Source organism: Carcharodon carcharias, chromosome 12 (genome assembly GCF_017639515.1).
Source record: "Carcharodon carcharias isolate sCarCar2 chromosome 12, sCarCar2.pri, whole genome shotgun sequence".
Lineage (NCBI taxonomy): Eukaryota > Metazoa > Chordata > Chondrichthyes > Lamniformes > Lamnidae > Carcharodon > Carcharodon carcharias.
In genome coordinates, this window is record NC_054478.1 from 55,732,311 (window position 1) to 55,760,216 (window position 27,906).

At 44.5% G+C, this 27,906-nt stretch overlaps 1 protein-coding gene across 4 annotated transcripts in view; it reads left to right on the plus strand.

Moving 5' to 3' along the window:
• The window catches only part of cfap221 (cilia and flagella associated protein 221), a 236,769-nt gene that overhangs the window by 126,321 nt on the left and 82,542 nt on the right, over positions 1-27,906 (plus strand). For 3 of the 4 annotated variants that reach the window (XM_041200050.1, XM_041200051.1, XM_041200052.1), the window contains one exon: positions 25,727-25,816. The exons of the other annotated variant lie outside the window; for it this stretch is intronic. In XM_041200050.1, coding sequence (XP_041055984.1) covers positions 25,727-25,816 — 90 coding nt within the window. The remainder of the gene's footprint in view (positions 1-25,726; positions 25,817-27,906) is intronic. 4 annotated transcript variants of the gene reach the window in all.

Consider the following 27,906-nt stretch of genomic DNA (forward strand, 5'->3'; position numbering starts at 1 on the left):
GGTGTTTAGTTTAACATGATATTTTCTGAAGGAAAGAAAGATCAACAGTATTTATTTCACAAGTGAAAGGAAAGGACTAATTCACATACACATACAAACATATTGGCCCAGATCTTCAATACCCCTATCTCCCCACACAGAATTCCATTCATCACCTACTGAATAATTATCTCTTACTGGCATTTCCTGCCCCAGTGAACATAGATATTTGGAAGAGGCCTTCCCAGCCCATACATGGCACCTCTCTGCACTAAGCAGAGGTAAGGGGCTAGATGTTTGCAGAGTCAAGAAGACTCCATGGACCTTTAAAAATGGCAGACAGGACCCAGATGTGTGGAAGCCCCACCTCCATTTCCAACAGAGCCCATTTTTGCTGGTAGGAGAAAGGGGAAGGGTGTGATTCATACAGAAGGGGAACCCAAACTCAGCAAGGCAATTTGAACTTAGTGCTGAGTTCAAACAGACTCTGCTTTGGCTTTTGCAATGATGTTAACATGCAGTGTGGGAATCACAAATTTATGAAGAAAACATGAACACTCTTAAAGAGCAGGTCGGGTCTGTTTAACTGTCAGGATCTGAAGTTTTTTTTTAAATACCCCTGCTATTTAAACTGAAAAAATAAGGCTGGTGCTAACCGTGGATGTAAAAAAAACTCTGCTGGACTACTTTGATCGAAAGGCCAGCTGATGTAGCATCTGTTTGAGTAACTTCAATAGAATTCTTTGTGGACTGTTCATTATGAATGCTTGGCTGAGTTTCAAATGTTACAATTAGCTCAGCATGGATACTGAGTTCACAGTCTGATTGACAGCTTAAGGAGCCTATTAAAATATTAGGGGTATGAACAAAAAATTTTTTTATAAGAGATTACCCATTTGAGATTTAAAAACATTGATGGGAGTTTTTTTTATCAAGTCTGTATAGTGAAAGCTGTATAAGATTTTTATATAAATGTATTGTTTTCTTTAATCTTAATGTGGCTCCTGAGGTCTACCATGATAGATGCTGGGTGAATTGGCATGGGGGCGTATGAGGAGCCATGGGGGTGAGGGATTGAGGACCTAAAATCTTCTAAAACAACTGGGAAAAATCCCAGGGAACCAAAACTGGCCTTCTAATCAGCCTGTCTCAGCACTTACCTGCCCTTGTGTTCTCCTAGAATCTGCTTCTGTGGTCGGCAGAACCAACTTTATCCCACAACAGCCCCCACCCGGTGTGAAAATCTCACAATTGGGGGCACTTTTAATCAAGACAGGTCCAACAAGTTGGGAAATTTCATGATTCAAGCTACCCACCCTTAGTAGTCAAAATCCAGCCCAGAGTAACACTCCCCTAACCCACCCATCCTCCTCCACATTGATCATCATTTTAAACTAAGCCCACTCATCTTACCCGAGCATATGTTTCCAACCTCCATGAGGACAATCATTTAGATGGTCATGCTCTTCTGTGGGAAAACAACACCCATCCCACAACTCACCATAATTTTAGTAACCAAATTTTGCTGAAAAGAGAAACATGTAGCTGAAACAGTTCATCTTGAACTCATTCGGACAAATGCAAGAATACTAAATTTAAAACCATCACAGCAATTTGTACTACAGGAGAAAGGAGTGCTGATTGGTTTTCTTGATTTTAATTCCTAAAACTAAAACTTATGTTCTAAAACATATAAATTATTAACTAGATTTGCGCAACAAGTTATCCTTCCGGAGGTAAAGGGCTTTATTGGAATATTAAATGAATACTTTTCATGCTGCCTATGTAGCAGCAGAGAAGGAGGTAGTAGTGATATTTGATAGGACAATAATAATGAGGTACTTAATAGGTTGCTAGTAATCAAAGTAGGAATGTTACCCAGTAAAATTTAAATTGTATTTGACTTGATCACCTCCTTTAATAAACTAACGGAAAGAGTTCGTGAGAGACTACGATTGAAGTTGTGTATATGGATTTTCAAAGGGCCTTCGACAAAGTACGATATTATAGATTTGTCAGCAAACCTAAAACGCATAGGATTAAAGACAAAGTGGCAGCATGGGTACAAAATTGCCTAAGGGCCATAAAGCAAAGAGTAGCGATGAACAGTTGTTTTTTGAGACTGGTGGCAACTGATCCCCGGGTTCAATATTAGGACCATTGCCCATTTTGATATGCATGTATATAAATGACCTGGATTTAGATCTACAGGACATAACTTCAAACTTTGTAACTAATACTAAACTTTGAAAATGTAAGCCGTGAAGAAAAATAGCTGACGTCAGAAGAACATAGACTAGTGAAATAAGCAGACAAAGGACAGATGAAATTTAACACAGAAATGTGGTGAAACATTTTGGTAAGAAGGATGAGGAAAAGCAAAATGCACTAAATCGTACAATTTTAAAAGAGGTGCAGTAACAGAGAGACCTAGGGGTGGGGGGTGGTGGTGGTGTAATGTAGACAAATCCTTGAAAGTGGCAGGAAAAATTAAGAAGGCTGTTTAAAAAGCAAATGGGATTATTGACGTTATTAGAGGAATAGATCACAAAAACAAGCAAGTTATGCTAAATCTTTATAAAGTACTGCTTAGGCCTAGTGTAATTACATCTTTTTAACCTTCCTAATCCTGCCGCTATGTCTTGGTGCTCCCCCGACATCCACAGCAGAGGTGGAGGTAGCCTGCTGACTGCTTCGCCTGATCTGTGATGACCTTGGAGGGCTGAGACCTGGAGGGCCCTGGCCTGCTTTCAGGGTCCTGCTGTGTGGCAGTGGCACCGGCCTAAGCCTATGGAGCTGGAGATTCTGGGGTCACAGGAGGAGGGGATTTGGATACTCCCGGAGGCACCTCGGTGGACAACCCCGGGTTGTGCACCTGCTGGTCCTCCTCCCTATGGGTGCCCGAGAGCCCCGAGCTGACTCTTTGACGAGAAGGGGAAATGAATGAGATCGAGCTGCCCTGCACCCATCTCACATTGACACTGTTGGAGGCTAATTGTGGCGTCAGCGATGGAGTTGAGCTAAACAAGAGAATTCTGGCCACCACACTTTAGGAAGGATGTCAAGATCGGAGAGAGTGCAGAATAAATTTACCAGAATGGTACCAGGGATGAGGGACTTGTGTGGAGAGACTAGAGAAGCTGGGTTGATCTCCTTAGAATAGAGCAGATTAAAAGAAATTTTCGAGGTGCATAAAATCATGATAGGGTTTTGATAGGGTAAATAAGGAACTTATTTTAAACTTAGCAGTGACAGAAAGGCACAAATTTAGTGATTGGCAAAGGAACCAGAAAATGCATGAAAAAGATATTTTGTATCTACATCAAGTTGTTGTGATTTGGAATACACTAAACATTGGCTAAATGCATGAAAGTGGAAAAAAAATCAGGATAATGGACTTAATCTGATAGCCCAACCAGAATGACATAAACCAGATAGCCTCCTTTGGTGCTACATCATTCTATGAATTTTAATTCTAGGTTATTGGTGAGTAGGTGCTGCCTGTTAGTTTGATGACTCTTTCCATTACTTTGCTGATGATTAAAAGTAGGGTGGTAGAGCATTAATTGACTGGGTTAGATTGGGTGGTGAGTTAAATGGTAATTTGCATTTAAATTCCTGAGTTACTGAAGATATTAAATACTGAGACAAGTAGTTGGCTAATTAAAATAAATTATATATCCAGTTATCCTATTATTTATAATTAGCCAAATCCTACTTATGGTATTTCTTTCTTGTGACGGTAGAAATTTGCACTTTCTGGATCAATTAGTGTCATACTTTTCTGGGAGAATTTAAGAACTCAACATAATGCTCTGTAGAATAATAACAATATACGTTTTCTAATACAGTTCTCGTTGCAGGTTTAGATGTTTAACTGTAAGCTTTTCAACCAGGAATACAAATATATATTTTGAATTTTAATACCAAAAACCATAATCTTTAAAAATGACATTTCTGGAGTCAAATTTAAATATATAAGATATAAATATATTTTATCAAATAGCATGTGAACTAAGAATATGTATAAAATTTCCTGAAGTTATATAATAATTTTAGGTGTATTATTCTGCCTTGAGTTATTTAGCTGTGGCTGCGACTAATACGTAAATAGTGATGCAAATATTAGAGGCACAAGTAGTTGGCTTCTTGCTGGTGGAAGGCAACCAAGACCACAGAAAAGATTGGCAACAATTGGGAGTTAGGGCAGATTTCAAAAATGATATTAATTTTGAATCTAAATCCAATTTTAAATTTTGTGCATAAATGCTGAACTTTAGCTATAGGCTATGAACTATGAGCAGAATCTGTGTCTTATCAGCTTAGTTTTCTCAATCCTGTCCCCTCCCCCATCAGTATGCATTAAAATATCAAGGACAGCTGTGATGGAGAAAATGTACCCAACAAGCCCACTTTATATTTCCCGTACTATTAATTTTATATCAATAAATCATGCTCTTTTGCTAAGTGTGTGTTACTAACCTGAGTAGGATAACTGCATAATTTCAATGTTCTTCTAAAATGTATTGATTATTTTACTAATTTGTATGACTTTTTATGTAAACCACCTGGGTTGTGTATTTATGTAACTTTCCATAATAAAATAATATGATCCTGTGGCACAATAGAAGATGAAAGAGGCATCAACCAATTTCTATGCTATTCTAGTACAGCATTGCAAAGAATGATTACATATTATTGAGCTTCTTCATTATTTTTAAAAAATGAATATTCATGCTCTGCCAATTACTCATCCAATATCCTTTGATAAAAATTAATCTGTAAGTTATTCACATGACTTTATATTGCAAAAAGAAAAATCTGCTTTACAGTTGACTGAGACAGTTTAAGTCCAGATTTATTTTCTGCACATTTCACAGATTTCTGCACTACTCACTAAAAGACTTGAAAAAAATTGCCAAGATGATCAGCTCACCTGATGAAATGATTTTGTCACAAGTTATTCAGTTACCTTTTTCTGAATGGCATAGACCAAAACTGATTAGGGGACATGATAATGCAGAGGATCCCTTTAACAACCCCTTTAAAAAGTTACAGGTTGGACATGATGTCAATGCTTGGTCACAAGATTGCCTCAAATATTGTGTCACAGAATCACACAGTGCAGAAGAGGCCCTTCGGCCCATCGAGTCTGCACTGACACATGAGAAAAACCTGACCTACTTACCTAATCCCATTTACCAGCACTTGGCCCATAGCCTTGAATGTTATGACGTGCTAAGTGCTCATCCAGATACTTTTTAAAGGATGTGAGGCAACCCGCCTCCACCACCCTCCCAAGCAGCGCATTCCAGACCATTACCACCCTCTGGGTAAAAAAGGTTTTTCCTCATGTCCCCACCAAACCTCCTGCCCCTCACCCTGAACTTATGTCCCCTCGTGACTGACCCTTCAACTAAGGGGAACAGCTGCTCCCTATCCACCCTGTCCATGCCCCTCATAATCTTGTACATCTCGATCAGGTCGCCCCTCAATTTCTCTGCTCCAGCGAAAACAACCCAAGTCTATCCAACCTCTATTCATAACTTAAATGTTTCATCCCAGGCAATATCCTGGTGAATCTCCTCTGCACCCCCTCAAGTGCACTCACATCCTTCCTATAATGTGGCGACCAGAACTGCACACAGTGCTCCAGCTGTGGCCTCACCAAGGTCCTATACAATTCCAACATGACCTCCCTACTTTTGTAACCTATGCCTCGATTAATAAAGGCAAGTATCCCATATGCCTTTTTCACCAGCCCATTAACATGCCCCTCCACCTTCAGAGACCTATGGACGCACAAGCCAAGGTCCCTTTGTTCCTCAGAACTTCCTAGTGTCATGCTGTTCATTGAATACTTCTTTGTCAAATTACTGCTTCCAAAGTGTATCACCTCACACTTTTCAGGGTTAAATTCTATCTGCCACTTATCTGCCCATTTGACCCTCCCTCCTATATCTTCCTGTAGCCCAAGACACTCAACCTCACTGTTAACCACCCGGCCAATCTTTGTGTCATCTGCAAACCTACTAATCCTACCCCCCACATAGTCATCTATGTTGTTTATATAAATGACGAATAATAGGGGACCCAGCACAGATCCCTTTGGTACACCACTGGATACTGGCTTCCAGTCACTAAAGCAGCCTTCTGTCATCACCCTCTGTCTCCTAGAACTAAGCCAATTTTGAATCCACCTTATCAAATTACCCTGTATCCCATGTGCATTTGCCTTCTTTATAAGTCTCCCATGTGGGACCAGGTCAAAAGCTTTGCTGAAATCCATATAAACTACATCAACTCCACTACCCTCACCTACACACCTTGTCACCCCCTCAAAAAATTCAAATTTGTTAGGCATGACCTCCCTCTGACAAAGTCATGCTGACTATCCCTGATCAAATCTTGCCTCTCCAAGTGGAGATAGATTCTCTCCTTCAGAACTTTCTCCAGTAGTTTCCCTACCACTGACGTGAGACTCACTGGCCTGTAGTTCCCTGGCTTATCTCTACAACCCTCCTTAAATAGCAGAATCACATTAGCTGTTCTCCAGTCCTCTGTCCCATGGCCAGAGAGGAATTAAAAATTTGGGTTAGAGCCCCTGCGATCTCTTCCCTTGGCTCCCTCAGCAGTCTGGGACACATCATCCGGACCTTGAGTTTTGTCCACTTTTAAGTCTGCCAACACCTCCAATACCTTGACACTCCCTTTATGAATTTGCTCAAGAAACTCACAGTCTCTCTCCCCAAGTTCGATGCCTTCATCCTCATTCTCTTGGATGAAGATGGATGTGAAGTATTCGTTCAACACTCTACCGATGTCCTCTGGCTCCACCCATAGATTGCCCCTTTGGTCCCTGATGGGCCCTACTCTTTCCCTGGTTATCCTCTTTCCAATGGTATATTTATAGAATATCTTGGGATTTTCTCTACTTTTACCAGCCAGAGCTTTTTCATATCCTCTCTTTGCCCTCCTAATTGCTTTCTTAAGCTCCGCCTGCACTTTCTGTACTCCACTAATGCCTCCGCTGATTTGCTCCCCCTGTACCTGCTAAAAGCCTTTATTTTCCTTCTCATCGTATCCTGAATATCTATAGTCATCCATGGTTCTCTGGGCTTGTTACTCCTTCCTATCACCATAGAGGGAACGTGTTGAGCCTGTACCCTCTTCATTTCCTTTTTGAACACCCCCCACCACTGCTCTTCTGTAGATTTTCCCACAAGTAGCTGTTCCCAGTCTAACTCGGCCAGATCCTGCCTTATTTTACCAAATTCCACTCTCCCCCAATCCAAAACATTTTTTTGCAACTTGTCTATTTCTTTGTCCATAACAAGCTTATCTTGCTTATCTTATAACAAGCTTGTCAAGATAAAACTGCGGTTGTCGTGATAGCAATTTTGACCATCTTTTAAAGGATACTGGATTATAGTTCATTTCTAACAAACAATGCTTCAGAAATAGAAAAAAGTAAAAGAAAATACAAGAGTTATCAACAGTTCTAATATACACTGGTAACTTTGTGATAAAGTTGCCAATTCCTTTTACAAAGTAAGATGGAAGCACGTTATAAGATGCTGGGTATAACAATGATTCCAGCAATTGGCTGGTAATATATGCTAAATGAAAGGATATTCCATATGGAGAGGAGAGAATACAAATTAAGAACAGCACAAATTTAGACCACACCTAGAATACTGTGAACTATTTTGGTCCCCTTATCTACGGAAAGATTTACAGGCATTGGAGGCAGTCCAAAGAAGTTTCACAGTTGATCCTGGGTATGGAGGGATTTCCTTATGAGGAGAGGTTGAATAGCTTGGGCCTACACATTGGAATTTGGAAGAATGAGAGGTGACCTTATTGAAACATATAAGATTCTTGGGGGGTTTGACAGGGTAGATGCTGAGAGGTTGTTTCCCCTTGTGGGAGAGTCTAGGACCAGAGGGCATAATCTCAGAGTAAGGGTTGGGGGGGGAAAGGAATTTCTTCTCTCAGAGTGAAGTCAATCTGTGGAATCCTTTACCACAGAGGGCTGTAGAGGCTGGGTCGTTAAGTATATTCAAGGCTGAGTTAGGCAGATTTTTAATCAGTAAGGGAGTCAAGGGTTATGGGGAAAAGGCAGAAAAGTGGAGTTGAAATTATCGATTATCAGATCAGCCATGATCTCACTGAATAGCGGAGCAGATTCGATGGGCCAAATGGCCTACTTCTACTCCTACATCTTATGGTCTTATAAATTACTGTGCTTTTAATAGTGGTATATTCTTATAACGAAATCTCACTGCAAATAAATAAGATTTAGAAGTTCTGTCGAAGGGTCATGAGGACTCGAAACGTCAACTCTTTTCTTCTCCGCCGATGCTGCCAGACCTGCTGAGTTTTTCCAGGTAATTCTGTTTTTGTTTAAGATTTAGAGTAACTTCCATCCTATAGCTTTTCAACAATATGTATGACAATTAAACATTGCAGGGCTGGATGTACAATGAAATAACATTGTAGCCTTTCACCAGGTCTGTAGCACAGAATAAAAGAATTAAAGTTCTTTTTGCTTCCTAATTATGAATTTGGGCATTCTCAACCTAATGTGGGCCCATGGCATAAATTGGGTCCTCTTATTTCATTCTAGCTTGGCAATCTCACTACAAGGTTGGCTAGTGTGGTAAATCCTTCCATAGACCTTGCCCCTCTTATCTCTCATACCTGTACTGCTTTAATCTAGCCTCTTGTGCATCCTCAATTTTAATCATTTCACCAGGTGGCTGTGCCTTTGCTTGACTAGGTTCTAAGCCCTAAGCCTTCCTACATCTCTCTGCCTCTCTATCAGGATAACCAATTCTCATGCAAAAAGTTAAGGGACACTTTAGCATGGGGGCAGAAGGTGCTGGTGTCAGAGTAGAATGGGTTGGGGGGCTGGTTCCAAACCTGTCCAATTGGGCAGCCGGGAGCAATGCAAATTTTCAGTGACTGAGATATATGAGATAAGGCATTTCAGCAAGCTACAACCTAGGACATGGGTCAATAGCCTTGATTAGAGGATGAGCCCATAAAATCCAAGGTGGCTGGTGACACTGCTTTCCAGCTCATTTTCCTCTCTTAAAACTCTCCTTACAACATACCTCTTTGACCAACCTTTTGATTATCTTACCTATGGTCCTTATGCAATTCATCATACTTTGTTTTGTAATGCTTTTGTAGTAAGCAGTCTGCTTCATTGGCACCCCATTGATCAACTTAAACATTCACTCCCTCCACCATTGATGCACAGTTGCAGCAGTGTGTACCATCTATAGAATGCATGGGGATCACCACCGCCTGGAAGTTCCCCTCCAAGCCACATACCATCCTGACTTGGTACTATATCACCATTACTTCGCTGTCACTGGGTCAAAATCCTGGAGCTCCCTTCCTAACAGCACTTTGGGTGTACTTACACCACATGGACTGCAGCGGTTCAAGAAGGTGACTCACTTCTCAAGGGCGATTAGGAATGGGCAATAAAAGCTGGCCTAGCCAGTGATGCCCACATCCTGTGAATAAATAAAAAAAATGTTCCTGTGAAATGCCTTGGGACGTTTCATTACATTAAAGGCTTTATGCAAGTTGTTGTTGCTGTTGAATGGAAATTGTTGTAAGAGTTTGAGTTTAAGCAAAGGCATCTTGTTGATTCAGAGTAGACGAAAATTATTCTTTGTTGAGCTGCTGCTTTATAGAAAATGGATCTTAATGCCAACAGATAGATTGGCATTATTTGGCAGATACACTCAGGCAGAATAATATGCTGGTGTGAAATACTTCAGATATGTGCTGGTAGGATGCTATACAGAAGTTAGAGCTAGAGCATGCTGTTCGAAAACAGTACAGAGAACTTAACCGTTTATTTGGTACATTTTGTATTTGATGTTGGACTGCTTGATGTTGACACTGTGTACTAGGAGTGGATAAGCATTTTATTGTTTTGATAAGCACAGAAAATCAGCCATAAAATTTAAATTATTTTTGATGGAAGTTGCTTAATTCCTTCAGTGAGGACAGTGAGGAAGGGACAGACATAAAGAGTCATCTAAAAGCTTTGGTCTATCTAATTTGGATAATGCATAGCTAGTTTATGTGTGCAAATTACCACATTAGTCAGATTGACTCTATTTACAGAGTTGCAAATTGTTAGTGTACAAGGCAGTGAAATCTGTGAATTTAGAAAGGTCATTATGGTATCAAATAAGATAAATTAATCATTTTCTTTGAAATGAAATGGGACATGTACAAAAGTGCTTACTCCAGATGCGTACGAACCGCATGTGAAAATGTGGTACAGAGTGCCTTTGTGCTTATTTAAAAATATTCTTGTTCTGAAGTTAGCATGTAGGTAAGGATGTTGGAATAAGTGCAGATATTATAAGTTGTTTGCAAACTTTTTTCATGTATCTAGAAAAGTATTATTTCAATTTAGAATTTCTCTGCAAATGTTTAAAGATATAATCCATAAGACGGTCACAGAATCATCTTAGAATATTTATGTAATATTTTACATAATATGCATCTCAATGTCTTTGTTAATACATATCTTTAAAAATCAATTTAATAATGGTGTTCATCTTAGTGGAACCCTTACTTCCACATAATATAACATGCTTTCCCGCAAGGATTTACTTTTTATCTGCCACGAGCATCAATATTGCCTTATCAGCTCGGTGGTTTTTCACCATGACCTTCTGACCAGCAGTGAACCTCTGAGTTTCATGCCTCATGTATCATGACTCATCTTCACTTTGTCTTGCTTTCCTCCTACTATTCTATTGATGATAGGCTTAAGCAAACCAAACCTTGTCCCTAGAAGCATATTTATACACTAACTCATAAGGTGAGCAATCTGTTGTGGACTTTGGGGTCATCCTGTAAGAGAACAGAAAATCACCTAGCCAATGTCACCCAGCAAAGACCTCTTCACAATCTGAACACATCTTTCTGCAGCACTATTTGATGCTAGGTGATATGGCGGTATTAAAGTGCATTTGACTCCATTCTTACTCTGAAATATTTCAATCTCTTCTGACATAAACCATGGACCAAAACCAAAACCTTTGGCAGCCCATAAATTGCAAACCAACTTCTCAAAACCTCAATAGTTTCAGCACTTGTGCTATTAGGCATAGACTCAACATTTATCCACTTGCTGTAGCTATTGACCAAAACAAAGGCCTGAATTTTACATTTGCCAGCGTGTGCAATCGGCAGGCCCCGGACCAGTCAGGATGTTTGAGATCGGCTCTCAAACACAATTCCACGCTGGTTGACCAATTAACGGCCAGCCAGCGTGAAACACGCACTGAAATGTTGAGTGCTGCCGGGGTGGAGTCGGGAAGAGGGCAGGTGATGACTTTTCTGTGGGCGCAGGTGAGTCCTGTGAGACAGCCCCCTGAAGGCAGACCGCTGCCTCAGGGAGCTGCAGACCTCCAAATTTTTAAATAAAGCATTAAAAGGCTGCCAAAAAATGTCCACACATCACAATCAACCACCTGAAAATATACCGAATAAAAATGCTGTCCACAGATATTTATTTTTATTTTATTTCATAACGGAGATTTCATCCCGCCCTTGGATGAGCTTTGATGAAAAATGCAGTCCTCCTGGCCGATTTGCCCGTTCACCAACCGTAAGGTTGGACAGGCCACGAAAAATCGAAGACAATTGCGCCGTTAATAGACTTAATTGCTCTCTTAAATGTTGGCAGCCACGCTTCCGACTTTTACATACGCTCGCCGAGCAAAATATAGCGCGATGATATCAGGACACTCGCCTACCGTCATCTCGTGTGATTTTATTCCTGATCAGGTCGGGCACGCGCCCGGGCAGGGGCATAAAATCCTGTCCAAAGTATTCTTTCCCTTCCACTTCAAAGAAATTGACATGTACTCATTTCCACAGTTTCCTTGTGTTTGACCATAGAATGAAAGGAGTGTTTATTGGATCATTTCTCATTCTGAGACACACTTTGCAACTTTCCACCGATTCTTCAATATCTCAATTTACCTTTGGATGCCAAAAAAAGCTCCTTGCTTTCAAAATCCCCTCAAACTTCTCTTGCGTCGAGTGGATGTGGATACCTTCACCATCTATTTGATGGCCCAGATGCATTACACTTGACACCATGGCTTGAATTTTACCTTTGGTGGGTGCGCGCAATCGGCGTGACCGAGAGCGGTCAGGAAACGGGACCCTGACTGCGACATCACACTGGCTGGCCAATTAACGGTCAGCCACCGTGAAACGTGCATGGAAAAGCTCAGCGCTGCCAGGATGGGGGTGGGAAGAGGGCGTGCGATGACGTTCCTGTGGGCGCGGGTGAACGCTGCAAGAGAGCTCCCTGAAGGCAGACAGCTGCCACAGGGAGCTGCAGACCTGCAAATGATTAAATAAAGGTTTAAAAGGCTGTAAAAAGATGTCCATGCATCACAATCAAGAACCTGAAAATATAGCTGATAAAAATGCAGTCCACAGATATTTACCATTATTTTGTTTCATCACGGAAATTTCATCCCCCCCTTGGATGAGGTTTGATGAACAATGTAAAGGCTGCCTGGCCAATTCACCCTTCCGTCAACCATAAGGTTGGCCGGGCCACGAAAAATCGTAGACAATTATGATGTTAATTGTCTTAATTGCCCCCTTAATTGTCAGCGGACGTGCCTCTGACTTTTGTGTGCGCCCGCCAAGCAAAATATCTTACGATTTTACACTTGATCGAGTCAGGCACATGCCTGCCCACAGGAAGTAAATTCAGCTGCATGAAGCAACACTTTTAGCTTTAATACCATACTCTTGAGGACTTCCTTCAACCTTGCAAAGTGCTCTTTCTCTGTTTTACTGTGAATTAGAATATCATCTAAGAAGCAGCACACTCCTTTCATCCCACTTAGTAGAAGCTCTGGAACATTGCAGGAGCAGTAGACACCCCAAGAGGTAGCCTTCCGTACTGGTACAATCTTTGTGTGTATGAATAGTAGGCAGTTTCTTGCTCTTGTCAGGTAATTCTAACTGCAAATATGCATTTGACATCCATCTAACTGAACATCTTTCCATTTGCTAAATTAAAAAACAAATCTCCGCTGGTTAAGTATCATTATCAAGCACCTTATTTACCATTTACTTTATAATCTCCAGAAATCCAAATAGATTTGTCGGCTTTTTGAACTACCACAAAGGATGTGCCCCATTCACTGCTCTTCACCTTCATAATGCGTTGGAGGCGGTTCAGAGGTGGTTTACTAGATTAATACCTGGAATGAGCGGATTGTCTTATGAGGAAAGTTTAGACAGACTGGGCTTGTTTAGAAGAGTGAAGGGTGACTTGATTGAAGGATGTTTCCTCTGGTGGGTGAGTCCAGAACTAGAGGGCATTGTTTTAAAATTAGGGGTTGCCCTTTTAGGACAGAGATGACAAGAATTTTTTTCTCTCAGAGGATTGTGTGACTTTGGAACTCTCTGCCTCCCAAGGCAGTGGAGGTGGGTCATTGAATATTTTTAAGGCAGAGGTAGATAGATTCTTGTATGTAAAGGAATCAAAGGTTAGCAGGGATAGATGGGAATGTGAAATTCAAAATGCAAACAGGTCATGATCTTATTGAATGGTGGAGCAGGCTCAAGGAGCCGAATGGCCTACTTCTGCTCCTATTTTGTATGTTTGTTATTGCCTCTTCTTTCTAATCTACTCAGCTCTTTACTAACTGCTTCAGCTATGCATAAGGCACTGGCCTATCCTTGCACAAATCTAAGCTGACAGTACAGTACGGTACACTGTAACCACTCCAGAACAAATGCATGGAACAAAGTCATTTCTGGGTTTTGAAATTTCCTGGGTTGCAGAGTGACTTTGGAATGCCTAACCACAATTGTGCACGACAGAAAACACTGTAGATATAAATATTTACCTGAAGCATAAAACAGTGATAAAACATTGAAAAGCAATAATCAAAATTGTTTTACTTATCTGAATACTGTGTTTTCCATGTTTCCGTCCCAAACTGCTGTATTAAAATTATGCCATGTGTTGCTCGAGTCTGCTCAGAAAATTTCCAACCAACTGATATTTCCGAATAATAAATTTCTGGACTGGAGTACTAAGTGCACTGTGCATTCTTTCAGATTAGACATTGAACCTCTTCGCCTGCTTTCCTTCTGCCCTCTTAAGTAGCCTTAAAATAGGCTTGTCCAACTGGCAAAGGTGTGGTGGGGCTGGGGCCCAGGGAAGCTAAAGTGTGGCGGGGCCTGGGGAAGCGAATGTGTGGCGGGGCCTGGGGAAGCGAATGTGTGGCGGGGCCTGGGGAAGCGAATGTGTGGTGGGGCCTGGGGAAGTGAATGTGTGGCGGGGCCTGGGGAAGCGAATGTGTGGCAGGGCCTGGGGAAGCGAATGTGGGGCGGGGCCTGGGGAAGCGAATGTGGGGCGGGGCCTGGGGAAGCGAATGTGTGGCGGGGCCTGGGGAAGCGAATGTGTGACGGGGCCTGGGGAAGCGAATGTGGGGCGGGGCCTGGGGAAGCGAATGTGCGGCGGGGCCTGGGGAAGCGAATGTGTGGCGGGGCCTGGGGAAGCGAATGTGTGGCGGGGCCTGAGTAAGCGAATGTGTGGCGGGGCCCAGGGAAGCTAAAGTGGGGCGGGGCCTGTGGAACCGAATGTGGGGCGGGGCCTGGGGAAGCGAATGTGGGGCGGGGCCTGGGGAAGCGAATGTGTGGTGGGGCCTGTGGAACCGAATGTGTGGCGGGGCCTGGGGAAGCGAATGTGTGGCGGGGCCTGGGGAAGCGAATGTGGGGCGGGGCCTGGGGAAGCGAATGTGTGGCGGGGCCTGGGGAAGCGAACGTGCAGCGGGGCCCAGCACCCAAGGAAGCGAATGTGCAGCGGGGCCAGGATCAAATGTGGGGCGGGGCCTGGAGAAGCGAATGTGGGGTGGGGCCCAGTATCAAATGTGTGCGAGTGCCTCATTCAGACACAGGTGCCATTGATGGGGAAAGTGGGAAGTAAGCGGCCAGTGCAAGGGGTCATCGCCCTCATGGCATCATGGGGCAAGATTGCCAAATAACATTGTGGGGCCACATGAGCACAAGAAAGGTTGCAGATGGCAATAGAGGCACATCTCTTAGATTTTGGGCCTAGTGGCAATAAGGAGCAACACCCTCCTCAAGAAGGGCAGAACCCAGGCATCAGGAAGGCAGAGGGGAGGGATGAGGGACAGGAAGGCAATCGGGGTCATATCCCCAAAAAGGTTCTAGTGATAAAAATGGAGCTGCCTGGAAATGACCAGGAACCAATGCTGCGCAGCAGTCTGCAACTCCCTAGGCAGATGTTCACAGACATCTGTGCCCTTATTACACTGGTCACCACGCATTGCCAGTAGTATCAGATTGTGGCCTTGAACTTCTTTGCTTCTGTCTCCTTCCAAGGATCAACTGTGGACCTTGGTGCCATCTCACAAATTGCTGCGAACAGCACTGCATCTAACAGGGCACTAATGCCCTATTTGCGAGAGCTGGCCAGTACACTCATTTCCATACAGATGTGGCCTCACAAGCACAGAGGGCATTGGTTATTGATGCTACTGCTGAATTCCACGAGGTGCGGAGAATACCTGTTGCACCCAAGTGACCATCAAGACACTGACTGACCACCCAGTGAGATTTATCAACAGGAAGGGCCTCCACTCCCTCAATGTTCAGCTGGTCTGCAACGACAACAAGAGCTTCCTACATGTTTGTGCTCACTTACCTGGCAACTGCCATGACTCCTTCGTGCTCTGCCAGCTGCTGAAACTCTTCATTCCACCCCACCCCCCCGAAATCCGTGGATGGATTCTAGGGGATAAGGGATATCCCTTGAAGAGATGCCTATCCCCCCTCCACCCCGCCACCTTATTAAGAGTCCAAGACAAAGGCACAGAGGAGATACAACCAGAGCTATCTGCGCACTAAGATCACCAGTGAATAGCCCTCCAGTTTCTGAAAAATCAATTTGAAGTTATAGTGAACAGTGAGAGGAAAAGTGATAGACTTCAAGAGATCATAGACAATTTCATGAAGTGGCCGGATATATGACAGATGAATTTTAGCACGAACTAGTGCAATGTGATACATTTTGGCACTAAAAACAAGGAGAGATAATATAAAATAAAGGCTATAGTTCTAAAGGACATGCTGAAATAGATTTGGGGATATATGTGTTTAACTTGTTTAAAGTGGTAGGGCAAATTGAGATAGTGATTAAAAAGCCATTTGGGATCCTGGACTTTATGAATAGAGGCATAGAGTACAAAAGCAAGGAAGTTACAATGAATTTTTATAAAACTGTTATTTGGCCTCAGAATCACAGAATCACACAGTGCAGAAGAGGCCCTTCGGCCCATCGAGTCTGCACCGACACGTCAGAAACACCTGACCTACCTACCTAATCCCATTTACCAGCACTTGAATGTTATGACATGCCAAGTCCTCATCCAGGTACTTTTTAAAAGATGTAAGGCAACCCATCTCCACCACCCTCCGAGATAGCGCATTCCAGACTATCACCACCCTCTGGGCAAAAAAGGATTTTCCTCATATCCCCCCTAAACCTCCTGCCTCTCATCTTGAACTTGTGCCCCCTCGCAACTGACCCTTCAACTAAAGGGAACAGCTGCTCCCTATCCACCCTGTCCATGCCCCTCAATCTTGTACACCTCAATCAGGCCACCCCTCAGTCTTCTCTGCTCCAACGAAAACAACCCAAGTCTATCCAATCTTCATAACTTAAATGTTTCATCCCAGGCAACATCCTGGTGAATCTCCTCTGCACCCCCTTCAGTGCAATCACATCCTTCCTATAGTGTGGCGACCAGAACTGCACACAGTACTCCAGCTGTGGCCTCACCAAGGTTCTATACAACTCCAACATGAGCTCCCTACTTTTGTAATCTATGCCTCGATTGAGAAAGGCAAGTGTCCCATATGCCTTTTTCACCACCCCACTAACATGCCCCTCCGCCTTCAGCTGGAATATTGTGTTCAATTCTGGGCACTGCATTTTAGGAAGGATGCTTTAGAGATATGCAGAATAGATTTACCAGAATAGCTCCATGTATAAGGGACCTCAGTTGCATGGATAAATTGAATAAGCTAGGGCTGTACTCCTTAGAGAAGGTTGAAAGGAAATTTGATAGAGGTGTTTAAAATCATGACAGGTCTAAGTAGAATAAATGGAGAGAAACTGCCCCCATGGTAGAAGGGTCAAGAACCAGGAGACAGAGATTTAAAGTGATTGGCAAAATAACCAATGGTGACACAGTGAGTGGTTAGGATCTGGAATGCATTGCCTGAAACCGTGGTGGTGGCAGATTCAAATGTGGCTTTCAAAAGGGAATTCGATAGGCACCTGAAGAGAAAAGGATTTGTAGGGCTGTTAGGAAAGAGCAGAGGAGTGAAGCTAGTTAAATTACTCCTGCAGGGAGCAGCCACAAGCTCCAGGGATTGTGCTGTAAATATTCCATGATTCTATTCTAGGATTCTATCTGGTCATTATCATATTGCTATTTGTGGGAGCTGTTGTGTGCAAATTTGTTGCCATGTACATTTCTCTCATCACAACAATCAATAAGCTTCAGAAATATTTTTCTCTTTTTTCATGTAGCGTCCTTATTGATCGAGGGTTGCTAATCATGGGTGGAATTTTCTGAGCCCACTGTTGGCGGGCATGATAGGTGGCGTGCATGGAAAATATGGGCGGGACCCACTTCACAATGACGCAAAGGCAGGTCGCGATCTTCTGCTCAGCCCGCCAACTGATGGGCCGCATTTCCTGCCATCGGTCAATTGTAATATATTAGCATATAATTAAAAGGCCATCCCGCCAGGCTCTTGGAACCCTGCCGTATCTTCCGTCCACATTGGTGGGAAAGCACACCGACGTGTTTCACAACAGCACGCAGGTGCTTTGCACTTGGCGGCCTTCACTTTGGGGAACTGAGGTGAGTGAACAGCAGCGTTCACCACAGCTCACCTGTTGTTTACAGGCCTCAGGGGCACCAGGGGGCAGGGGAAACTGATGCCCAGCCACGGAGGTGACCGCTGAGGGGAGGGAGTGTCTGGGGGCAAGCCCTGGCCAGCCTCGGAGGCAACTGCTGAGGGGCGTGGGGTGACCTGGGGCAAGTGCTGGCCAGCCTCGGAGATGACTACTGAGGGGGCGGGGGGGGGGGTCAAGTGCTGCCTTGGCGCTGCATCCCGTGCACAGGCAATCGAGGTGGGGGGCAGGATAAGCAAGGGAAATGGCCACTCATTAGGGACACCTGCATAAAGTGACCATGCCTCTGCAAGTTAAGACAGATCAGACAAAGACTACAGTGATATGATTGGGGTCGGGCTCCTAGCCTGCCCGCCCATGCAAGCGTTGCGGAGGCACCAAAGGGCCACCAAGCACTCCATATCTTACCCCCCCACCCCAGCACAGGCTTCGAGTCCACCGCCACTTTATTGGACTGCAGAGCAGTTGGACTGCACAGGTTGTACAATCTCCTCGCCAATGCTGGCCATGTAGCAGTCACTGCTGGAGGCACTCACAGCCCCTTGCAATCTCAGCATTCTGATTTGGACCAGTGTCCCCCATGTCGCAGGTTGACTGGGCAGCCATGCAGCACACTCATCTCTGGCCATCCGAAGGGTGACCAGCACTCTCTGGGAAGCATTAAGGGGCAGTCACACAGGAAAGGTGCTAAGTACAGCCATGATAACCACACCTCTCTCTCTCTCTTTCCTGCTGCAGGAGGACCACATCAGGATCATGGACGTAATAGAGGAGAGAGCAACTGAGGGTCCTGGCCATGCAAAGGCAGGAGCAGCAACCTCATGAAGAAGGGGCAGCAGGGGCTCCTGTACACGCTGCCCAGGAGCGGCAATGAGCCATGGCTGGTCGGCGCCTAGTGACACCCAGGGCCTGTAGACACCGCCTGCCATTCCTGAGAACCAGTGTCACCGACGACTGTGCATGTCTTGGGACCTGGTGACTCACATCTGCCACTTAATGCAGAACTCGGCGCCAAGGGAACATGGAGGGCATCCACTGCCAGTGGCTGTGAAGGTGACTGCAGCGCTCAATTTCTGTGCCAGTGGCTCCTTTCAGGGCTCCACAGATGACCTCTGTGGGATTTCACAATCCACCACCCACAGATGTATCCATGAGGTCACGGATGCCATCTTCTCCATTGGCACACAACTTTGTGCATTTCGCCCGGGACCGGGACAGCCAGGATGCAATGGCCATTGGATTCACCCTGATCTCGGGATTCCCATAGGTGCAGGGTGCGATTGACTGCATTCATGTGGCACTCAGTTCTCCGTCGCTACACTCAGTGGACTTCATCAACCACAAGGGCTTCCACGCACTGAACGTGCAACTGGCATGTGACCACTAGAAACACATCCTGCAGGTATGCGCACAATTTCCATGGAGTGTGCACGACACCTACATCCTGAGTCACTCGCAGATCCCTGCAGTCTCCCAGGGTCCACAGAGGCTGCAGGTTTGGCTCCTTGGGGACAAAGGCCATGGCTGGTGACACCCATGCAGCAGCCTCAGACTGCAGCAGAGCAACACAATAATGAGGCTCATGCAGCAGCTCACAACGTGGTGGAGCAGACCATCAGGATGCTGAAGATGTGGTTCCGGTGCCAGGACCGGTCTGGTGGAGCTGCAACGGGGTGAGGTGCTGGCTGAAGAGGAGATGGAGGAGCTGTATATCTCCTCTGATGAGGAGGACACTGACAGGGTTGAAGGTGAGGGGGTCGTTGATGGTGACAACAATGGGGATCAGGTTCTCGCACTGGCTAGATGAAGCAGGTGCACTAGGGAGTCCCTCATAGCTGATGTAGCTGGTGGATGATGACGACATGCAGCGAGGTTTCCCCGTAGATCCTCACATCACAGTTGGGAACGATTGAATTCAGTCTGGCTTATCTTAGCACCAATACCTTCTGTGAGAATGCTCCTTTCATGGAGATGTAGTGGAGGCCCTAATAGTCTCTCGATCACAGGAGGATGATGACAACATGCAGTGAGAACGCTCCATAGATCTTCACATGGCCTCTGAGAATGTCTGACTCAAGTCATGGCTTGCCCTCCATGATCAGGGCCATCTCAGAGACGCAAGCATAAAACTTTAGATGCATCTGATGCTATGTCCACCTTCAGCAACTGAGCCCTTCAGGAGCTGGTGCACAGCATCACTGGTCACACATGCTGGTGTGATGGGGGCCAGCCCCACCTTAAATGTGCTGAGAGCACAGAGAGAGTATGAGAGAACTCTGTGGTGCCAGCCCACTACATTCTGGCAGCAATGCTGAGGTACAGACAGCAGTAATGTTGCCAGGGAGTGTGAGGCTGGATCATCACTGTGGCCTGAAGGCTGCACAAAGCACAGGGAAGAGGCCCTGGACTGAGACACCTACCTTTTATCTTGTGCAGAAAAGTTTCACATCTGAGTGACAAGAACACTGCTCATCAGAACAAGGAGTCACAGGCAGGCTGACATTCTTAGGAGTTTATTGACAATAGTGAACATTATGTACAAGTGATTTACACCTGTGCCCAGGCTGTGCAATTAATTCTCCTTAACTGCACCCAGTGCGGAGTGGGGGCTGGGAGGGAGGAGAATCTCCTTGTGAACCTGCTCCTGGGCTTGGCCAAGTTAGCCATTAACAGGTCCAGGCAGTGGGCGATTGAGGGGATCGTCCGACCTGACTGTCTGCCCCACTTCCGCAGCTACGTTCGTGCCCGGGTGACCCTGGAGAAGGAGCATACGCTGTCTCCCGGCACTGCCAAGGCTTTCTGTGCTCCGTGGGCACTGCGGGACTGGGGTGGTTTATTGTGAGGCAGTGGCACCCTCCTCAGCCTGTGAAGCTGGATCTGCAGAGGTTCACAGGAAGAGGGGAGTCAGATGGGCCAGTCACTCCCAGATTCACCTGGGTGGATGGCCTCGGAGCGTGCACCTGGTGATCCTCCTCCCTATGGGCACCTGAGGACTCCTAGCTGACTCTGTGAATGGAAGGGGTAGCTGGATGAGATCGAGCTGCCCAGCACCCCTCTTATGTACACACTGTTGGAGGCCAACTATGGCATCAGCGATGGAGTTAAACCTGTGCAGCAGTGCAGGAGTGACATCCTGGACCAAGGTCTCCATGGCAGCCGCCATCCTAGCAGTATTGCAATGCTGGCATTATCACCTCAGCCTGAAGACTGACGGACTCCTCCATTGTGCCTTGCAATCTGAGGACAGCAGTGGTCAACCTTTCCTGATGTTCCCTAGCATGCTTTTGCAGCTTCAGCAACTGTGACAAGACCCAATCTAGAAGCTCGTCATCTGACTCGGACTCAGCAACGTTCTGGCCTTCAGCAGTCCTCCGAGTGCCGGGGACCTGGGAAGTCCCTGCCATCGCCTGCTGTGGATCAGACAGTGTGATGAGCTCATCCAAATTGTGGTCCCAAGGCTACTGTAAACCTAGGTCCCACAGAGGTGTGTGTCTCTGCGCTGGTGGAGGGTGTGGGTGAGCGCTGTGACGGGTCTTCAGGGAGGGTGCCTTCAGATTCTTCGGCGGATTCTTCAGAGTTTGATTGGAGGCCCTGGGTCGTGAACTCTGTCTGCTGCTTCCTAGATGTGCCTGCAAAAGCAAGGGGAGATAGTTAGTGCATGACAGTGGCCTTTGAAAGAGGACGCATCACTTAAGGCATGGTTATCTGATGGATGTTGCACTGCTGGATCCTCACTTGGTAGAGCAGCATCGAACTCACCGTCGGCTCAGGAACAGTCCTGGTGATCGCTAGCCAGCTGGTTGGCTCTGTTTTCAAATTTTCTGAGAACTTTGAATTCTGGCATCCCCCAACCTATCTGTGACCTTTACCGCCTGTTGTGAGCCAGTTTGTCCCGCATGTTTAGAGATGGGGAGAGTGTATCAGGATGCCTGCCGAGCCAGATGATAAGTATGCCTGGTGAGTGGTCCCATGGTTGGGATGAGGACAACGGCAAAGTGTGTGAAAGAGTGAATGGTGAATGGCAGTGAGTGAGAGCCTTGTGGATGTGTGATGGATTTCTGAGTGTGTGAGCTGGGAGTGATGAAAAGAGTGACTTACCCAGGCGGAATGGAGGAGATCATTTATCCTTTTGCGGCACTGGGTGGCTGTCCTCTTCTGAAGGGCGTTGGCGCTGACTACCGCTGCCACTGCCTCCCAAGCCAGGTTGGTGACATTGCTACCTATCCTGTGTCCACAGCAGGGATAGTGCACATCCCAGCAGGCCTCCACAACATCCAGCAGTTGCTCGGGAGACCTGTCATTGGAGCGGGGGGCTGCAGCCTTTTTTCTTTTTCTGGCCATGTCTCCCAGGCAGTGGTGGTGAGCTGGTGGCGATGAGCAATTTGCTGGTGGCTTACTTTTAAAGATGGCGGCCGGCGTGATGCAACAGCGGGGTGATGGCAATGAGAGCTCACTCACCATGGCAACGGCATGTTTTCTGTGAGTGAATATATACTGAGGCGGGTTTGGGAAGATAAGGCGTGAAAACCCACCATTTTCATCAACGTTTAGGACTCCATTTTACCCACCCACTACCGCACTTAGCGCAATTCTGGGAAAATTCAGCCCCATGGCTTTCCACACTTCTGTGTGCCATGATATCTCTCTGAAGCAGAGAAGAAGCAGGCCCCAAGACTCAGCTGGAGCAGGGACTGAACCCTTGCCATTGTCACCATTTGCACCACATTCTAGCCAACTGAGCTTACTGGCCCCTACCAAAAGAGCTTCAGTGGCTATAAATTTGGCACTTTTGGATGTCCTGGAAGGCATTCTGAAAGGTGTTTTATAAAATGTGTGTCTTTTAAGTTTTACTAAAAACTGAAAAATAAGAGTGGGTAAGGTTTATTAATACCATTAGAAAAAAAGAGAGGGAACATTTATATTTAAACAAAACAAGTAGACATCAATACACAGAAAAAAACAGATAATACAATATACCATTTTCAATGGAGTGCATATAAATTGCTGTCTCCCATAAGAATGTTTGTGTCCTAGACAACAGTATGGGACTTAACATTTTTCTGCGGAATGATAGAACATATCATCTGGATCAAGTACAGTAATTGAAGTATTCAGACATTAAAGAACCAAAGGATGTCTGAATGTTTAAGAGTGAGTGATCTGAGATGAATGCAAAAAGATGGAAGAGATGGGAGCCCATATGACATTAAAACAGGTTTGAAAATTTTAAAAAAGCTAAAGCTTAAAATTATTGAAGTCAGTGTTCACAGCAGGGATTTGCAGGGTGCATTGGAGTGATAGGAGTAACTGTTCATGAAGGTTGAGTTGAGCACCTTTAGAACGCTACAAGGAAAAATGATCGTGAGGCCAAAATGGGGATGAAGGGAAAATTAAAAGGCAAACCACAAGTAATTTAGACAGAACACAAGTGTCCAGCAAAATGATCACTTAATTCGAATTTGACTTCCCAAATCATCCTCCCCAAGTACATTTTTGAGGAGACTGCACAGTAAGCAGACAGCATGGTATATTAAAATAGAGGAAAGATAAATAAAATACAGTCTCATGTAGAAGACGTGTTTGAATCCTGGACAACAGGGCCAGAATCTGCCTATTTCGTATGGGGCACAATCCAGGAGGAAGCAGGCTCTGTTCTTGCTCAGTAGGTCCATATTGGGATATTTTTATTTCAATTTCTAAGGGCATCATGATAACTCAGAGAGTACTTTTTTTTGTATTCATTTATGGGATGTGTGTGTCACTGGCAAGGCCAGCATTTATTGCCCATTCCTCATTGTCATTGAGAAGGTATTGGTGAACTTCTTGAATTGCTGCTGTCTGTGTGGTGTAGGTGGATCCAGAGTACTGTTAGGGTTAAATGTTAGTGTACTAAACCATATGATTAAAAATGTTGGCATTCAATCCCTAGTTTGTATAGAAGTAGGTAATTCCAACTGCATTGACAGCAGTGTTGCTACAACTGGCTTTATTTCCTCCAGGATAGTAAGTGAAAAGGTAGCCAACATTCTGATTCCTAATGTTAAAGGTAACCCCTTGTAATAAAACATACATGTGGATGTGTGAAGGGAAGATCAGATTCATTCTTCAACCATAGCAAAATAATCTGATAACGTCCTTGGTTCATACATGAGGAATGATCACTGGCGTAAGATAGGGCTGTTAGTATCTGAAGAACCATACTCCAACACACGTTAGTGCTTTCAGGTGAAGGAAGGAAAATGGAAAGAATTTTTTTTTTCTCTAATAAAGGATATTTTATAAACAGCTTATGGACAAGGTTACTGGAGATCTTTATACAGAAGTCCAGTTATTATTAACATTAGAAGACACAATATTGTAAATCAGTATCAAAGCCATCATTACAAAGTGCTGTTAAGAATGAAGAATCTTCTTTCATTTTAAAATAAATAAGTTTATAATTTTATCGGTGGCACATGTAAGAACTTTTCCCACCATATTTTATGATATCTACTAGATCTAGGATGTTGCATTCCTTTTAATTGTCGGATTAATATCCTACTATAGTCATATGGCGATATGAGTATCTGTTATGATGAGGATCCTATTATGACGTGGCAGATGATGTGTGCCAGGCAGACCAAATCTATGAAAGAAACTTGGTTGCACTATGACAGCAGTTTTACAATTCGTATTTATTTCGAGATGCGTACACTGAATTCAGAAGTAATAAGTCCACCCAGACTTTTAGAGATTTTTTAAAAAATTTAATTAAAATATTTATTAACCAAAGATTTCAAGCACATGCATAAAACTACAAATTTCTACTGTAATATCTCCTTAAATTCCTAATTTACATGTCTCTCAGTTACACCCCTTTTAAGGCAACAGTCCAAATATAGATTTTAGATTTTAAACAGATCAGCAAATTAACACAATACCCTGGACAATGGAATTCCAAATGGCTTTGCTCCAGCTTCAGTTTTGGTAAGCAGCAGACTTATGCACAAATTCTAGAGGCTTCATTAAGGCTATTTCACACACTTCTGTTAGATCTCACATGGCCTCCTCCTGACACATAGCCTAATTCTCCTTTAAATATGTTTCTCTCTTTTAATACGTAAATTCTACGGTTTCATTTTTTTGAAACTGTATCTTCCTCACAATATAAAAACTTTCATGTTGCTACTATTTATTGCCAGTAACCTTTGAGAAAAATAAACACATTCCTTAGCCTTGCTTATCTGGCTAGTTGTAAACATACTAAAATGCCTTTGTAATCCAAATCTCTCTTCATCTGCATAAAAATGCAAATTTCCTTCGTACCTTACATGCTAAAGCAGCATCTGTGTGTACTCATTAGCTTGTCAAGCACACAGCTTCTTTTGATGAATTAAAGCTTCCCGTCTACTTGACTCCAAACGTAATTAAATCACACACAGACCCAACTATACTTAACCCGATAAACAGATTTCACAATAAACCAGAAAAATATTATGAAAATTGTTATACTTTCATGACAATCCTAAATAGAAAAATGTATCTGAATAACTAGACTACGTTGCCAAATTTGAAAAGTTGTAGACGCTGTCAGTACAGAAAGAAAATTGACTATTTGTGTTTTCGTTATGCATCCATGTGATGGCTCCGTTCAGAATTAATCTGAAATTTGTTTCTCCATGGCCTAGGATGTCCAACATGCATAATATCATTAATGTTTTTACTTTATAGATGTATCTAGATTACCCCATACTAGAAAAAGAATGTCAAAGACAGAAAACAGAGGCTTCATCCAACCGTGTTCTGCGAGCCGTTAGTCAGGTGAGTTATGTTTTTCCATACAAAAACATCATACAAAATATTCCAATATTTTTTATTTGTTTTTTTTCCCCAACTGGTAAGCAGAAGTGCATTTTGGGCAGATGGTTAATCAGTTTTGAGGAAAAAAGAATGCCATCTGACATTTGCATTAAATAAATCAATAGAACCCCCCAAAAAAATAGAAACCAATCATAAAAGAGAGCAATACTCATGGTTAAATATTACAAAATGGTGGAAATTAGATTCCTGGTCCTATAAAGGCAGAGACAGAGATTCTTTGATTACAATTTAGTCAGAAAATGTGGTAGATTATGAGAAGATCAAAATTTACAGAAAAATAGTGGAATTTGCTGGCAGAGAAAGTACATCCATGCAGATGTTTGCCTTTTTAACTGAAAGGATGCGGGCAAGATGGATGTCTTAGAATGTTAACATTACAAAAGCTTTCAAAAAAGTGGATATTTATTTGAAATAAAACTGAAAATGCTGGAAGTTCAGCAAGACTGGCAAGCATCAGTGGGGAGAGAAACAGAATCGTGGGAATTTTCCCAAGCCGTTGGTAGCAGATTTAGGGACAAGCAGCATTAGTAAGTTCCAGAAACCAAGGTCAGATAGGGTTCCTGATGTGATTTCAACCCTGTGCTAGTTTTTTCCAGGATAAGATTCAGGGAGAGCGGGGAATCCTCTTTGATCTGTCAACTAAATATTTAAGAAGTGGTTGAGGTCATTCAGAAGCCAATTATTAGGCAGAATTTTCTAGCTGTTGGTGGGAGGGTGTTGGTGGGGGTGGGGGGGGGGCGGGTGGTGGGCGGAGTTGGAGTGGGCATGGGTGGGCATTTCATGCAAGCTGGCCAATTAAGGCCCGCCCAGTGTGAATCATGACTCCCAAGGACAGCGGGAGTGGGCGGGCGGCGGCGGGACTGCAATGACTGTTGGGTCCAGTGGCGACCCGGCGGCCTGTTTTAAAAAGCTGCTGCAGCCTTTAAAGGGCTGAGTGTAGTGACTGCATTGACTCATTGACCTCATGCCGAGGTCGCCCTGAGAGGGTGGTGAAGAGATGGGTTTTGCCCCTGCAGCATGTGGTACACTGAGACCCACATTACTGTTCTAGGGGCAACCTGGAGGAGCAGCACCGAGGAGCAGTGATGGAACTCCAGGACATGTGAAAGTCAGGGTGATGACATGCTGGGATGAGAGATTCAAGGTGGCGTGTCAGCAATCGATCTGCTGTCCTCTGCACTCCACGTGCTTGTGCCTCCTTGCTATGGAAGGTTAGACCATGTGGTGCCTAAATGTAGGCAGCATTTGGCAGGGGTGGGGGGGAGGTGCGTGGTACAGGACTGGCATCTTTGTGTGAGTGTTCAGCAGCAGCGGGGTAAGGAGACACTGGAGCCCTGCAGTGTCCCACTCTGGTTGAAGTGGGCCATCCGTGAAGAGAGTCCAGGTACAAGTAACGCTAATCAATGCTCTTCTCTCCTTTTCAGTAGAAGAATGCACATAATGCAGCTGAGTAGCGGTAGCGGGCCTGCACAGTTAGCGATTCTCAAGCCGCTTCAAGCAGGAGGCCCTAAATTTGGAGAGGGGCCATGCACCCAGGTCCACTGGTGTCAGTGAGGCTGGGGTGCCACGGGCAGATATGTATGACCAGTAGTGAGGTCACCGTTGTTCTCTCAGCAGCCCTGGCAGTGCTGAATGTTCAGTGATTGAAGTTTGCAACATGGCTTGACTATTGCTTATGGAAGGATGAGCGCTTACTGATCCGGAGGACAGGGATGCACATTGACATTGTCTCCAAGTTAACTGATCCAATGTCTTTGTTCTTCCTTTCAGCATCAGCAGAGCCAGGCGGTGGAGCAACAGGGCCTCCTATCACACCTGAGGGCCCAGAAGTCTCACCAGCATCACACCATCTCTGCCAGGCAGGCAGCAGCTCAGATACCAGCACCTAGGTGGGAATTAGAACATCAGCTAATATCCCACGGCACAGCGGTGAGGGCACTTCACAGTTGCTGGAGGAGCTGGCAGAGATAGAGAGTGCCCATGGCGCCATCAATCGGAGGACTGCAGGGGATTAGGCACATGCTCAGTCA